This window comes from Opisthorchis viverrini, assembly GCF_000715545.1.
Source record: "Opisthorchis viverrini unplaced genomic scaffold opera_v5_160, whole genome shotgun sequence".
Classification (NCBI taxonomy): Eukaryota; Metazoa; Platyhelminthes; class Trematoda; order Opisthorchiida; family Opisthorchiidae; genus Opisthorchis; species Opisthorchis viverrini.
The window spans coordinates 52202-66903 of record NW_008751817.1 but is presented as its reverse complement, the minus strand read 5'-3'; the positions used below and the strand labels follow the sequence as shown (position 1 = coordinate 66903).

At 45.9% G+C, this 14702-nt stretch overlaps 1 protein-coding gene across 1 annotated transcript in view; it reads left to right on the top strand.

Moving 5' to 3' along the window:
- Positions 1 to 1055, top strand: part of T265_07155 (hypothetical protein) — a gene marked incomplete at both ends in the record, with an annotated part of 35567 nt that extends 34512 nt beyond the window's left edge. Inside the window, one exon of the mRNA XM_009172606.1 lies at positions 894 to 1055. Within this exon, the coding sequence (XP_009170870.1) occupies positions 894 to 1055 (162 nt within the window). The remainder of the gene's footprint in view (positions 1 to 893) is intronic.
- Between the last annotated feature and the right edge of the window lie 13647 nt (positions 1056 to 14702).

Genomic DNA, 14702 nt, shown 5'->3' with positions numbered 1-14702 from the left:
AGCGCACGGGGCCACTAGTTCGTCAGCGGGATTCGAATCGGAATGGCGATGATAAACAGATGTCTAAGGGAAATTCATTCTAATGTTCAAAACATTTAGCCAACAATTAAATTTCGGTACACTTTGATATATTGTACGTTCCCACACCAGTCCATATCTAAACCGGGTGACAGCTATCGTAGACGTGGCCTCGATCAAGGTGCTGGATAGAACTCCCCGGTGTTGCTGCACAGTTCAGCATCGATGCTCGTGGTAGCTGAACAGTGGCCTATCCTCTCCGGGCGTGATGCGGCTGTTCAGGGAGTTTGAAAGTATTTTTCATCCTGTCTTGCATGTTTTTTGGGAGAAATTACTCTACAAAGATATCTCACCACTGAAAACGTATTACTTCGTGCACCTGCGGTGGATTGCTTAGTTCTGCCAATCAATTAGACAGATCACTGGTTTACAGCTCCAGACATTCACCTTGGTTCTTCGCAGCTGCATAGGGATTTTTTGAACGCTTGACTAGCTCTTGATGAGGTCCGGCGGCCTGCTGAAGCAGTTTCCTAACAACTTACTTCAAAATTCGTTTCTCACGCATGCTAACTGCTTCAACTATTTTTTAAGCAGAATGTAAAAGGAGCACAAAACAACCGTTGTCGGCCTCACTTGAAATCAGACTGATGTGAACGCGAAGTCTACAAATCCATCAACCACCAGATGGTCTGGACAACTATGTTTGCATGTCTAGGCTACCCATGATCGCTTTGGTCACCTGAAATAGTGCGCCTAAGGCTGTTACGGCACCAATTATTTTTCGTCCCCTGTGGCTGAGTCCCTTCAAAATTCGAACAAGCCTACCTAAGCTCAAACAGTTGCTGAATACGCATTGTAGCAGTGTAGTCCTCCAGGTTGGGGGTTGGAACGAGGTTGCTAGGCGATGTGCTCTTTTAAAAAATACGAACACACCTACACTTACCGCCAAATCGCTGAAGTGCAGTCAGGCTTTTGAGCCAAAGGCTTTGATCGAGGACCCTAATCGTTCTCCTGTCTACATGTGTCTACGGCTGTAGCCCAGCCCAAGTACTACCATGAATCCAACACTTGCAATGAACCTCATGCCACATCGGCCGTCACGTGATGCCATCAGCCGGGTCGCTTTACTTGCTGCGTACAGCATAGTGGATAAGCGGAACCAACCTACTGCTGTGACCTTCATTCTTTCTCACTTGCTTTCCCTGCCTCCCCCACGCCATTATTAATGCTGTCCTTTTGGGTTCTTCTGTTAGGATTGACGACTCCGTCTGTCTTAAATCGGGTTTGGCAGCGACATCTACGCGTCAGCCAGCACTGACAGCCTCATGCATTTCAAAACCAATCTTTAAGCATCGATGCCCAGTTTATCTGGCTGCTTTTTTTATCCGTATTCTGAAACAAGCTGCTTTGACCCTCACAATGGACTTGCTTGACATTCATGGGTTCATCAGAAACAAGAATTCAAGATGTGAGCACAGTGTCTGAGGTAACTGCCCCACCACTTTCCATGAGTTTCCGTCTACACTCTTTTGGCGATTCACAGGCCGCTGTGGCAGGATATACATGGATCGGCATCGTCACCGAGAAGAATTATTCTTGCTTGATTGTATACCCATTGATAGTAGCCCCTTTGTGGTTCATCTGGCAACGTCCATGAAGGAGTCTCACAAGCGGAAATTTGGTCGCTGTTCCTTTATCTACTCACGCCCCAACCACCTGTGGCTCTTACACCACCAAAGAAATTTTGTGACGCTTTGAATATCCTTTTGCGGCCAGCTAAAAGCTCAAATGTCGTTGCGGTCACCGTAGATCTGAATGCACAAGTGGGCAGGCTTGGAGCATCTGAGACTCAATTGGGTAGTCGACATGGAGTGCACTCAGTACCTACGGACAATAACGAACAATTGCTTTAGCTGTGTGCTGAACATAATTTTGCCCAATGAATTATCAGGCGTCAAACAAAGGTGAGCCTGGGCGCTAACCGTGAAGCCTGGTGGACATGAAAAGCTAAGAAAATGGAAGAGACCCAGAAAGCCGGGAATGCCCGAAGATTATTTCAGTTGATGCGCGCGACTGGTCCGCTGGAACTGCTAGTAGGTGAAGTATTGTCAGTCAGGGGTCACCATTCTCTCTGTTCCTATTTAATTTCGTGATAGACTAGACGAACGGTGAAACGTCTTCAAAACCCTGGTGTTCAAATAGCCTGTACGGAAGCCTTGTCGATCTGGAACATTCGGACGATATCGTTCTCGCCTTCGAAGAGGAGCAGAAGGCGTAGGTGTTTTTCGGATGGGCTGACCAAAATCATTCCGTACCTAGACATGGACTCACTGAACACACCACTTAAAATCCTTGGAGAAGAGGCACTCAAAGTTTCGGAATGTCTTACGAATCTTGGGAGTTGCATTAGTTTCAATTGTGGTGTGACAGATGAGGTCATGGCACGAATCACTCGGGTTGCGTTTGCAAATTTGAGGCATCCATGATGTCAAAGTGGCATATTCCTGAATCTCAAGGGATTTGTTCATCAGGCAACAGTGCGGTCTTTTTCGTTTTATGTCTGAGATATGGACTCTGAGAACAGTAGAACTGAGACGTATTCAGATCGACAATCGTTGTCTCACAAAGGAAGCTCGAGATATGGATCTGAGAACAGTAGAACTGAGACGTATTCAGATCGACAATCGTTGTCTCACAAAGGAAGCTCTTGAAGACTCCGCAATGAAACTAGTGAAAATAGTGCCTGGCTATGCAACAGGGGAGTTAATGGTAGAGTCCACCCAGCACCAAAAGCTGTGGTGATTAGGTCACGTATTACGCAGTTCGAACCATCGTTTGCCGAGGAGTGGTGTTTTCCGTGCCAATTCAGAGTGGGGGAATTAGGGAGGTGACCAACTTGGCATTTGAAAAAGATTACGAATTTCCTTCCATGATGAGGATCGTGCAATCCCCACTGCGCGCAGTTGGAAGAGCTGCAAGATATGTCTGCTAGTCGATGTTAGTAGCGTTCTTGTTGTCAGTTTCCATCCAGATTGGACTCAATTGGGTAGTCGACATGGAGTGCACTCAGTACCTACGGACAATAACGAACAATTGCTTTAGCTGTGTGCTGAACATAATTTTGCCCAATGGATTATCAGGCGTCAAACGAAGGTGAGCCTGGGCGCTGACCGTGAAGCCTGGTGGACATGAAAAGCTAAGAAAATGGAAGAGACCCAGAAAGCCGGGAATGCCCGAAGATTATTTCAGTTGATGCGCGCGACTGGTCCGCTGGAACTGCTAGTAGGTGAAGTATTGTCAGTCAGGGGTCACCATTCTCTCCGTTCCTATTTAATTTCGTAATAGACGAGACGAACGGTGAAACGTCTTCAAAACCCTGGTGTTCAAATAGCCTGTACGGAAGCCTTGTCGATCTGGAACATTCGGACGATATCGTTCTCGCCTTCGAAGAGGAGCAGAAGGCGTAGGTGTTTTTCGGATGGGCTGACCAAAATCATTCCGTACCTAGACATGGACTCACTGAACACACCACTTAAAATCCTTGGAGAAGAGGCACTCAAAGTTTCGGAATGTCTTACGAATCTTGGGAGTTGCATTAGTTTCAATTGTGGTGTGACAGATGAGGTCATGGCACGAATCACTCGGGTTGCGTTTGCAAATTTGAGGCATCCATGATGTCAAAGTGGCATATTCCTGAATCTCAAGGGATTTGTTCATCAGGCAACAGTGCGGTCTTTTTCGTTTTATGTCTGAGATATGGACTCTGAGAACAGTAGAACTGAGACGTATTCAGATCGACAATCGTTGTCTCACAAAGGAAGCTCTTGAAGACTCCGCAATGAAACTAGTGAAAATAGTGCCTGGCTATGCAACAGGGGAGTTAATGGTAGAGTCCACCCAGCACCAAAAGCTGTGGTGATTAGGTCACGTATTACGCAGTTCGAACCATCGTTTGCCGAGGAGTGGTGTTTTCCGTGCCAATTCAGAGTGGGGGAATTAGGGAGGTGACCAACTTGGCATTTGAAAAAGATTACGAATTTCCTTCCATGATGAGGATCGTGCAATCCCCACTGCGCGCAGTTGGAAGAGCTGCAAGATATGTCTGCTAGTCGATGTTAGTAGCGTTCTTGTTGTCAGTTTCCATCCAGATTGCCTGACTGAGGGTGTAGGAACTTTGGAATGATTTTGTGGTAGACTAGCACCAAGTCCTTCCCCCATCTACTTTCATTCTTTTCTTTACAATAAGACTCAAATAAATCATAATTGTACGTCATTGAAGCATCAGTGTTGAGCACTGGTGTAATGCTGTCGGTGCTGATGACCGTAGTGAACATGGTCTTTTTCCTTCGACCGATCATCGGGTTGCTGAATTGATACGATTGTCTGCGCAAGCCCATGAGAAATCAACACACTTTGTTGGGATGCCATACTCTACTACGGCCTAGTGAATGTGGTTCATGGACGGCCAAGGACGGGCCCTGTCGAAGAGGCTTGTGCGTGTGTTGGTTACCGAGGCGCCATGCTGTCCATTTGGCCGATGGTTTGGGGTGGCAACTGTACCGAACACTAGCTGGCCTAAGTTTGAGGAGACGGTCGATTTTCAGCGACCTGTCAATTCTTTTCTATAAGCTCCTGATCGCAGGTAAGATTCGGTTACCTTCGTGCGATCCCGATGTGGTCCGGACTACGAACTGGCTTACCCAGTCAGTAAATATTGTTGTATGATAACCACGATTGTGGCCTATGAGATGTTAGGACGCTTTGTCTCGCTGAAAGAACTACGAAAGGCAGCTGTAAGGAGGTACTTATTCCGCGTCCTCATGTACGGAACTGTCATCTGTTTCCTATCTGGTTGGTTTCTTTTGTGTTTGTTTCTGGAACACAACACGCGTACAGTCAGCCGATTTGTAGCTCCCATGTGTGGTCCGAGCCTTGCCTTATCCATTCAGCAATCCATCTTTTTCCCTCCACCAATTACTTCTCGAACTCCTCTGAGTCACGTGGTGAGTCCTTCATCCCGGAAATTTTGTTTTTTTAGCTATGCCAGTGCCATTCGATTTCCTTTTGAGCGTCCAGGCTGAACCACATCCGCGAACATCACGTTTTCTCATCAGTGCTTTCAAGTGTTGGGATTTTCTCCCAGACTTTTTGTTTTTTATGCCAGTGCCATTCGATTTCCTTTTGAGCGTCCAGGCTGAACCACATCCGCGAACATCACGTTTTCTCATCAGTGCTTTCAAGTGTTGGGATTTTCTCCCAGACTTAGTCATTCGGCAGTTTCAGTGCGAGACAACTGTGACCACCGGCGCATTACTGAATAAGGTCGAAGTATTTTTTTCAAGTTTGAGTGTCTTATGCTGCTCAGAAAGTACCAATCTTACTCCGTATGCCCTCGGAACAGTCCAGCCCCTTGCAACCAAGTAGGTCATGTAATTGAGTCACTGGCTCCGCGAAGGGTACCTCAAAAAAAACCTAACAAGTACTGCGTCGCTGTTCACACTTTGGAGCTACAGACTAGGGGAAGAGTCCCGAGCAAAACCCTATGCTATCTCACTCCTTTGCGAAACGTATTGCTGCAAGAAAAGTCAGCAACTAGTGACTATGATGGCCAGGCAGATCCCTCAAACACCCTATAATCAGGAGTTTGAAAAATGGTGGAGAACGCTGATCGATTGCGAACGCCCAGGAGATGGAGAAAACGGTTGCGCTCGATTTCAGCTTATTCGATCGATCAGCCGGGTGAAGCCGGCGAGCCTGGATTTTAACATCATCACCAACCAATCGTCAATAACAGAAACTCAGTGTGAGATATGAATCCTTCAACGCGACAGGATACCTGGTTCGGATGGTCTGTATCAAGCACTCTTCAAAGGAGATGTTGAGGTCCTGTTAAAGTCTGACAACCATAATGCAAAAGACTTGGAATGGAGACAGAACGCTAGTCGAATAGAGCACCTGGAACGTCACCCCAGTCTTCAAAAAGGGCTCAAGAATGTCATGCAAAAACCATTGTAGCATAAGCCTGGTTACCGTGGCATTAAAGGTGCTCTTTGGCAGGTTGGTCGACTATCGGAACAGACAGGTTTGTGTAAACCTTCCAGGTTTTCGCCCTGGCAGAGATTGCATCGACCATATCTTTATCATGAAACAAGTTCTCGAAAAGTTCCACCCTTTCGAACGTTGGCCGTTTTTTTTCTGGATCCGAAAGCCGCTTTTACTCTATTAGTTGTCAGAAACTTTGGCGGTGTCTGGCGACCAAGGCTGTCCCTTTCAAATTTATCTTTTATGAGGGCACTGTATGCGTACTCCTGTGGACGGGTACGAGTATATAGCAAGTTTTCACCTGAGTTCAGTGGTGTAGGACAAAGCTGCCCACTCTCGCTTTTCACCCTTAACTTTGTTTCTATACTTGCCTCTGAAACCTCTGGAGTCGGAATTCTTCCGGAATGTCCGCTAACAAGCATTGAGTGTGCAGACGATTTGCTCTCCTTGGTTAAGATCCTTCACAAACGTAGACCGTTTTAAATAACCTAAATAACTCTGCTACACTGTCGGACATGACCTTCTCACCTGTAAGGTGTAAAGTGATGCTACAGGACTAGATGGGTTCAAACTCAAAACTCATGCTTTCAGACGAGCCAATCGACGCGGTAGAATAATTTGTTCACCGTCGCAGTGGTATAAGTTCCGGTGGAATGGTTGGAGATGAGATTATTTCTCGAATCGGAAAGGCCAGGGCAGCTTTTCCCAACCTCGGACACCTATGGTACTGACGTGACGGCAGTTTGTTCACGTTTTTAAGCAACTTGCTGCGTTTTGCCGCATGTCGTTGAGGGTGTTTGTCGGAATCCACCGCCATACCATACAGAGCGTCTGCACCATGGAATGAGTGTTTAAAAAGTGGGACGATCGTACACTGAATCAGCTAGCTGGGCTTCCACTTCTGCTGTGAAGTATCCTTAAAATTTTCCGAGTGACGCACCTGCATTCCAAGTGACACAATCGCTCGCATGGTGAGTGAGTGCCGTCCGTCATCTGTAACCATGTTTTACCATGTGATAATCATGGATGAAGGTTGCTGCAAGCAGGATATATCAGTTTTGCGTGCAACTCTCACGTGTGAGAGTTCCATTTTCCTATGGCCTACCTGATTCCACCATAGCGTCTCCTTTAACCTAAGATTCTAGTGTATTCACATTACTTTGATAGTTTGATGTCAGTATCAACGAAGTAGAAAGCTCGTACTTAGGGAGACCAAGAGTATCAGAAATTCCACTTATCAGGAAGGTCAGCCTCCTGAAAGCAACCACTGAATGCCCGAAATCTGTCGAGACTTTCAGCTCCGCTAGATGTTGACCAGACAGACAACGCCCCCTCAATATGCAGCGCGTCGCAGCCTCGTACTAAGGGCAGACCGTGTGCGTCAGCATTGGACCAAGTTCAGACAGTGTCCTTCCAATAAATAGCATAAGACCGTTGTACTTTCCTCACTCGCTTGTTCGGAATAGAGCTGTTGCGTTCCCTTCTGTGAGTCTTTTCTCGGCAACTGGGCACTGGAGCGGGTCAGCAGCGGGTACCACAGATTGGCGACTCAGCAGATATAACACCACTCATGAAAATGTCTGAGTTTGGAGGGGACATGTTTCAATCCAACATACATGATGACGAAAATATCAGACGGAAACTAGTCTATACTGAAATGGCCCTTTAGCCTCCCATATTTTTCATTCACGTGGAAGTTTCATTAGTTCTTTGAAACCGATTACTATGTGTATCGCTACGGTCTAGCACCAGGTTTGCCGTAAATGTGCATGGCACTCGCGCTGAACGAGCTACAGTGATTCTCACCAGAAACCTTTCCAGAAAAATGTTCATCATAATGATTCTGTATGACACTATTTGGTTGAAGATCAACTTGGAAAAAAGTCGAAATATCCCCTCTTCCCAGAAAGATGGTTGGGCCCCTTCTGTGTGGCACAACGCACTTAGCCACGTCAGTACCTTGGATTGCCCGACCTAAAGCTGCCACCTTGACGTGGTAGTCAGGCTTGAGTGCTACACTGATCCCGCGGGCTAGACTGGCTGAAGCATTGCTCCACAAGGTGCAACCATGCCAGGAAGGCCAAAGGGTAGCAGTCAGACAAAGAGCGGTGAGACCGTGGACCCACTTGGACCACGTGACCGTCAACCACCGGTGGAGGGCCACAATTCAAGACTGTCGTTCCTTCTGGGGTACACTACTTGATTCCGATCACGCCATGGCACGCCTGAAGTTCGTTTTCCTTCAGGCCCTTGCAATCATCTGGAAGCATGCCACTCCACCGTCTTCAAAGAACTACCATAGCCCAACAGTATTGGTCTGAGCTAGCCCAACATCTCTCTACTGTAAACGAATACTATGATAGCAGTGAGCATGTGGATGTTGACGTTGATACTGACTTTTTGGTAACGAAAAAAGTCGACGGGAAGGCATCCTAAAGCTGTTCTGAGTAGAAACGATGGATTGGTGGACAGTTCATGACGTGGCAACGAGGTATGAAGGTACTGATTAGTGAACTCATTCAGATTGAAAACTACCCTCTCCTTGAATGAAGACCTCTCACTCGACCCATCACTGTTTTTGATGATACTGTCAGATACGGCACAGGCACGCAGTCAATAGCGTCCCTGCATTATTGCGTGATTGATCTCTTCATCATTCAGCTGGAATGATTAAATTACCTAAATAATTAGATCATCCCCTTCAGTGGCTGGCTGTACCCTCCCTGGTATCTCCTTTTTGCAGTGACCGAAACTGTGGCAGCTGGAACCAACGTAGCCCTTTGCATAGTTCATAGCTGATTAACTGAAGTTAGCCTTATTCGTCTCTACAAGTAACTCCATAGCAAGGGGAAGCTACTTGTTGTTGATCATCTGCTGTTATTGTCGTGGACGCTGCACGACGCGTAAGCTTTTGCGTCGGCTTAACTGTGTCATTTCGACTAATTGGGCATGCTTTATCTTTGTTATCTGGGGAAATACGAACCACAGACGTATGGGAACTTTACCCAGGTGATTTTTTAGATGTAAGCATTAGTATTTATGATAAGCAATACGTTTTGGACGTAAAGAGAAAAGTGCCTAAGAACAATTGGACAAGTATCGGTGTGGTGCAGATGGATACCTAACCTAACCACTACGTACTGCGAAGAAATATAAAAGTGGCATCTTCGGAAGAGTAAAACTTGTGAGGAAATGAATAGGAATGTATATTTAAGGACGAGCGAAAATATTCAACCCTAAGGGGCCGGCTCGATGCTCCGTGTAATAAATATATATGTATATGATATACATATTATGTATATATATATACGTGCATTTAGGTCTTCGTCTATGACAGTTATACCCAACCTTGGAGCCTTCTATATAAAGAATTTTTCATCGTGTTAAGACTGCTGTCGATTCGTCGGAAATCTAGGTATTACTAACAGGTGTTTCGAATTTCAGTGTATGTTCAGCTTGAGTAAATCAGTGGGTTTGACGGACCGTACTGCGCCTGTTCTGTGGATCGGTAACAGGTAAGTAGGACACCCTCAGCACGATATTTCAGGCCTATTCCAACCCTTGCTTTGCGTGAGATGAACAGCGTAGGTGGAGTGCATCTTTTGAAGTGGAGTGTGATTTTAGGCAGAACGACGGCAGACGCCCACGTAAAAGGTTTGCGTATGAAAGCTAGAGCGGCTTATTGGCTAAAGTGTCGAAAGATTCTCGTGCTGAAAGAAGGAGCCTCGGTCGAACTAAGTCCGTAAAGAATTTCGGAGGTTGACGTAGACAACAGTTCTGACTCATTTCGATCACGTGCTTCTGACAGGAAAGTATCATCATTTGATTCGTTGCTTGAAGATACACCCACTAGTACATTTGTGGACTAGCATTTCCATATTTGTTAGTGGACGTCGTACATCATGGCTACCAAGGTCGAAAAACTCCAATCAATGACCTGACTCGTGGAGGCGCATGGTAATACACGAAAACCACCGTTCAGTCAGCTGTGGTGATCATCTTTTCGGTTCATATACTTTCCGGGTGTCCACTACACCCCTCAACCATGCCTATGACAGTTATACCCAACCTTGGAGCCTTCTATATAAAGAATTTTTCATCGTGTTAAGACTGCTGTCGATTCGTCGGAAATCTAGGTATTACTAACAGGTGTTTCGAATTTCAGTGTATGTTCAGCTTGAGTAAATCAGTGGGTTTGACGGACCGTACTGCGCCTGTTCTGTGGATCGGTAACAGGTAAGTAGGACACCCTCAGCACGATATTTCAGGCCTATTCCAACCCTTGCTTTGCGTGAGATGAACAGCGTAGGTGGAGTGCATCTTTTGAAGTGGAGTGTGATTTTAGGCAGAACGACGGCAGACGCCCACGTAAAAGGTTTGCGTATGAAAGCTAGAGCGGCTTATTGGCTAAAGTGTCGAAAGATTCTCGTGCTGAAAGAAGGAGCCTCGGTCGAACTAAGTCCGTAAAGAATTTCGGAGGTTGACGTAGACAACAGTTCTGACTCATTTCGATCACGTGCTTCTGACAGGAAAGTATCATCATTTGATTCGTTGCTTGAAGATACACCCACTAGTACATTTGTGGACTAGCATTTCCATATTTGTTAGTGGACGTCGTACATCATGGCTACCAAGGTCGAAAAACTCCAATCAATGACCTGACTCGTGGAGGCGCATGGTAATACACGAAAACCACCGTTCAGTCAGCTGTGGTGATCATCTTTTCGGTTCATATACTTTCCGGGTGTCCACTACACCCCTCAACCATGCACACCGACTAGCGCACAAATTGTTCAGTACAGAATTAATTCGGCCGCGGCCGAATTGAGCTTCCGTTTGGAAGAAGCCAGTGACATCCTAGTGAACATTAGGGGCAGCCGGTCTTACGACGAACCCGATTCACCAAAGCTGTTCCTTCGCCCTCCTCTTAACTGTACATCCATGGTCAGTGGCTATATCTGGAGAATCAATCACACCAGCCCTGTACGCGATACTGTCATGGACTTTATGTTGCTTTTTATAGGGAACCAGCTGACCAGGCTAGGACCCATTGCGCCCTGACAGTACCACTGCGGTTTGTTCTCGGCTGTCCATGTAATACATGTAGCCTGTTGACAGCTAACCAACAATCCGTAAAGATAAAAGGCTGTCCATCCACCCACAACCTGAAGACGCCCCCGGTAACAAACAGTTTTGCCCCATTCCCGATAACTGGTGGGGATTCAGATGCATGCCACTTGATCGCATATTTGATCTTACTTATTTTACAACCCTTTGTTTGGATTAACACAAAAGTTCCACTTATGTGCCCCTTAAAAACTCAGCATGTGGTGAACTACTGTAATTGTCAGATATTCCCGCGAACAATGTCCCTAACATCGAGAGGAACGGTTGCACCAAGGTTATTGGCGTCTTGTACGAGTTTTACTCAACTTGGTAGTCTCTGCTCGGCCAACTTTGTCGTAAAGACGATACGCTATCAACGTGAAGTCAAGAGCCAGTTTGACCGACCAATGACTGTGCAAACAGATCAGCGTTGTGTGGTCTGTTGGCCAATAACTCGGAATTTCTAACCAGAGATTCATGTGTCTCTTGCCCCTACGCCTACCTGATGAGTCCCAAAAAAGACGACAGGCTCCCTGTTGTTGAACTTGCCGGTATCCGACTATATATTGAGATCTTTTTCCGTGTCATCCTTTTTAGTGAGAACAATGTTATTCGAACTGTGGGCAATATGGATGTATGGAGCTGTTAGGTTTTTGTTAGGCGGCGAAGTGGAATGTCCTTAAGGAATCGGAAACGCTCCCAGCTAACATGTGCCTATGTGTGCGTGATGGATACAGTAGTTTCGATTCAGAGAGAACACTCACGGGACCAAACAAAACTGTCCCGTGGCGCGCAAAGTCCCTTTTAAAGGTGCTTCAGCTTTGATTAAGAGTAAGTAGTTCTGAAATTCCCAAGTCAGTGCGTCTTTCTGGCTGTTTCATCCTCTGATACTTTCGGAACTTAATCGACTTTGTTTCAACTGTAATTACCTCTGGCCTGATTATCGTCATCATCATTGAAAGCAGCAACACAGAAAAATACTGGTGCTTTGCTGGCGTACAACCATGTCAATTTATTCGAATAAAGCCTTTTAATGAGAAGAAAATGCGACAGGGAGAAGGGATGTACGGTTGGTACCCCGTAAATAGGCGAGATGCCTACATCTCTAACACTCAGTCGGGTAATCGGGATGGAAACTGACATCTTGAACGTCACTGACATCGGTTAGCCACTATATCATCCAGTATCGCCAGCCAAGCACATAGAGCGTCACGTGGGCCTCATCATGGAAGGTGAACAGCACCCGAGGTTTTCGTAACATCTTTCGTTCCCATCTGCCATGTCAACTTCTGTCCCCCTTTAGGTTTGTTACTGTGACTTAGACACGGAAAGCAGCGCTCGTTTCGATAGTGGGTAACTTGGCATGCTTAACACATGGCTCAGCCACTTAGCTTGCAATGCTGGATAGGTTCTTTGAGTGAAGTACCGTCTGCTTCACCAAAGACCCGTTTCCTGGTTCCAGGCGATTCTAACCATAACCGCGAGACCTTGTTTTCAGAGACCTAGAGAAATCTCTTATCTTCCGTCTGAAGTGGCCAAGTCCCGCAGCGGTATAACAATACAGTCCGCACTTCAGTCTGATACACGCGTCCTTTGAGACCTATTAGGGTATTTTGATGTCACAGTTGGTAGAACTAATTCTGGTCTTTGAGGTTCGTGCTTTGAATTTGTCTGCCACACTACCGTCAGAGCTAATGCAACTTCCTGCCTTAAGCAATTGAGTCTGAATATTCGCACGTGCTAAATATCACTGGTTGCTACGCCAATGAGATAATTCATGTCGCGCCGATTAATCCTTACTTTACACATTTACATTTATTCGAATTCGCGTTGTCTTTGTCTAGACACCTGTCTGCCGTCTGCGCGTCGCTCTGGTCGATTAGTTCCACAGTTACTCGACAGGTGCTCTCCTAAATGTTGTAACACTCCCACAATGTTCTCACTGCACGTCACATACTGTGCTGGGTATCAGGATACAACACCCGAAACGCATATGCTATGTCACGATTCTTGACTATTCTGCGCTTGCTTGGTCAGTACAGAAAAGGTGGATAATCCGAATCCACTAAAACTTCTGGAGCCGCAAGTGTACCACTGTGGGATAACACTTGAATGGCGCAAGCTCAAGGCTTAATAAATTTCAGGCTTTGCTAAACCAGCTTCGAGACAACGGAGCAGCGTAATGAGCACTTCACTGCCTGTCAGTACTCATCTATACCAACGCAGTCGACCACAAACAGATCTTTCAGGCTTTGCCAAACCAGCTTCGAGACAACGGAGCATCGTAATGAGCACTTCACTGCCTGTCAGTGCTCACCTATACCAACGCAGTCGACCACAAACAGATCTATTTTTCACTCGGTTGTCGAGTTGTCCTCATCGCAAGCATCGAAGTTATCGTGTTTATCTGACCAACTGGAAAGCAAAGTTGTTAGTAGTATAGTCAGCATATACGTTGTGTATGGGATGCTATGCACCTTTTGATTTTTAATTGAGAAAGAATGAAATCGGGTAACCGTACGAGGGTTCCTGTTTAAGAAAACTTGGTGTGATACTCAACCACAACAAGGAAGATGGTCTCCTAAGTCACATGTGTCAACCGGGATGTCGATGCTTCTCAGTTGGTCCATCATTATAACCCTTATGTCTTTTCATTCTCTTACTCCTATGGGATGTTCTGATGATTGGTGGATGGTCATGGATACCCAAACGTGACAAGTTGCACGTCGAGATTAGGACTGTCCATGGCAGGCGTACACCATGATCTCTTAGTTACGCGAATTTCTCTTACTATCAATTCTCTCGTCGTACAGCATATTATTCCATAGTGTACGTCAAACGCCTCTTGACAGAGGATGATTTTATGTCCTGATGACATTTCTCTAGTAGCGTAATTGACTCGATTAGAACCATAAAGGATAGCCTTTCTATGTAAAAGTTGTGGTTCCTAGCACTCAGAAACCGCTCTACCTATTCCGCGGACTTATGTGTACTCATTGCGAATTATACAGAATGACGAAAGATGAAAGTGTTTTCTGTAATTGCTGAAATGCTACAGTTTTGATGTATGGTTGCCTAGGAGTCGTTGGTTTGTGTTGCCCTACAGCCACAGGTGTTATTGTCTACTAACTAGCTAACTAACTGTTCCTAGCCACCTGCTACCTAGCCCGTGATTGGTCACTGAAACTTTATTCTGTCTTTATACCGTCGGCTGGAATTTATCGATCGTTCCCTCTAAACATCTCGTAGCCGCCGAGTGTGAATAGAGCTACACACATTCGATTCAAACGTAGCGAATGACTGAGCTTCAGCTTGTATCGTCGTTCCGTCGCAAAGCGGTAACAGAATCACTTGGTGGTCCAATGTTCATGGTTTCTATATTTGTAAAGAAGAACAGAAATGACATCTTTGGTGCAAGCGTGCTAAATCATGTAGGAAATTCGCTATATGGTGCGTAGTTGTGATTCCATGTATGTATTCATAGGGAACTGTATATTAGGTAGGAGATCCATTCGTTAGGAAAAAGGTCACGATTG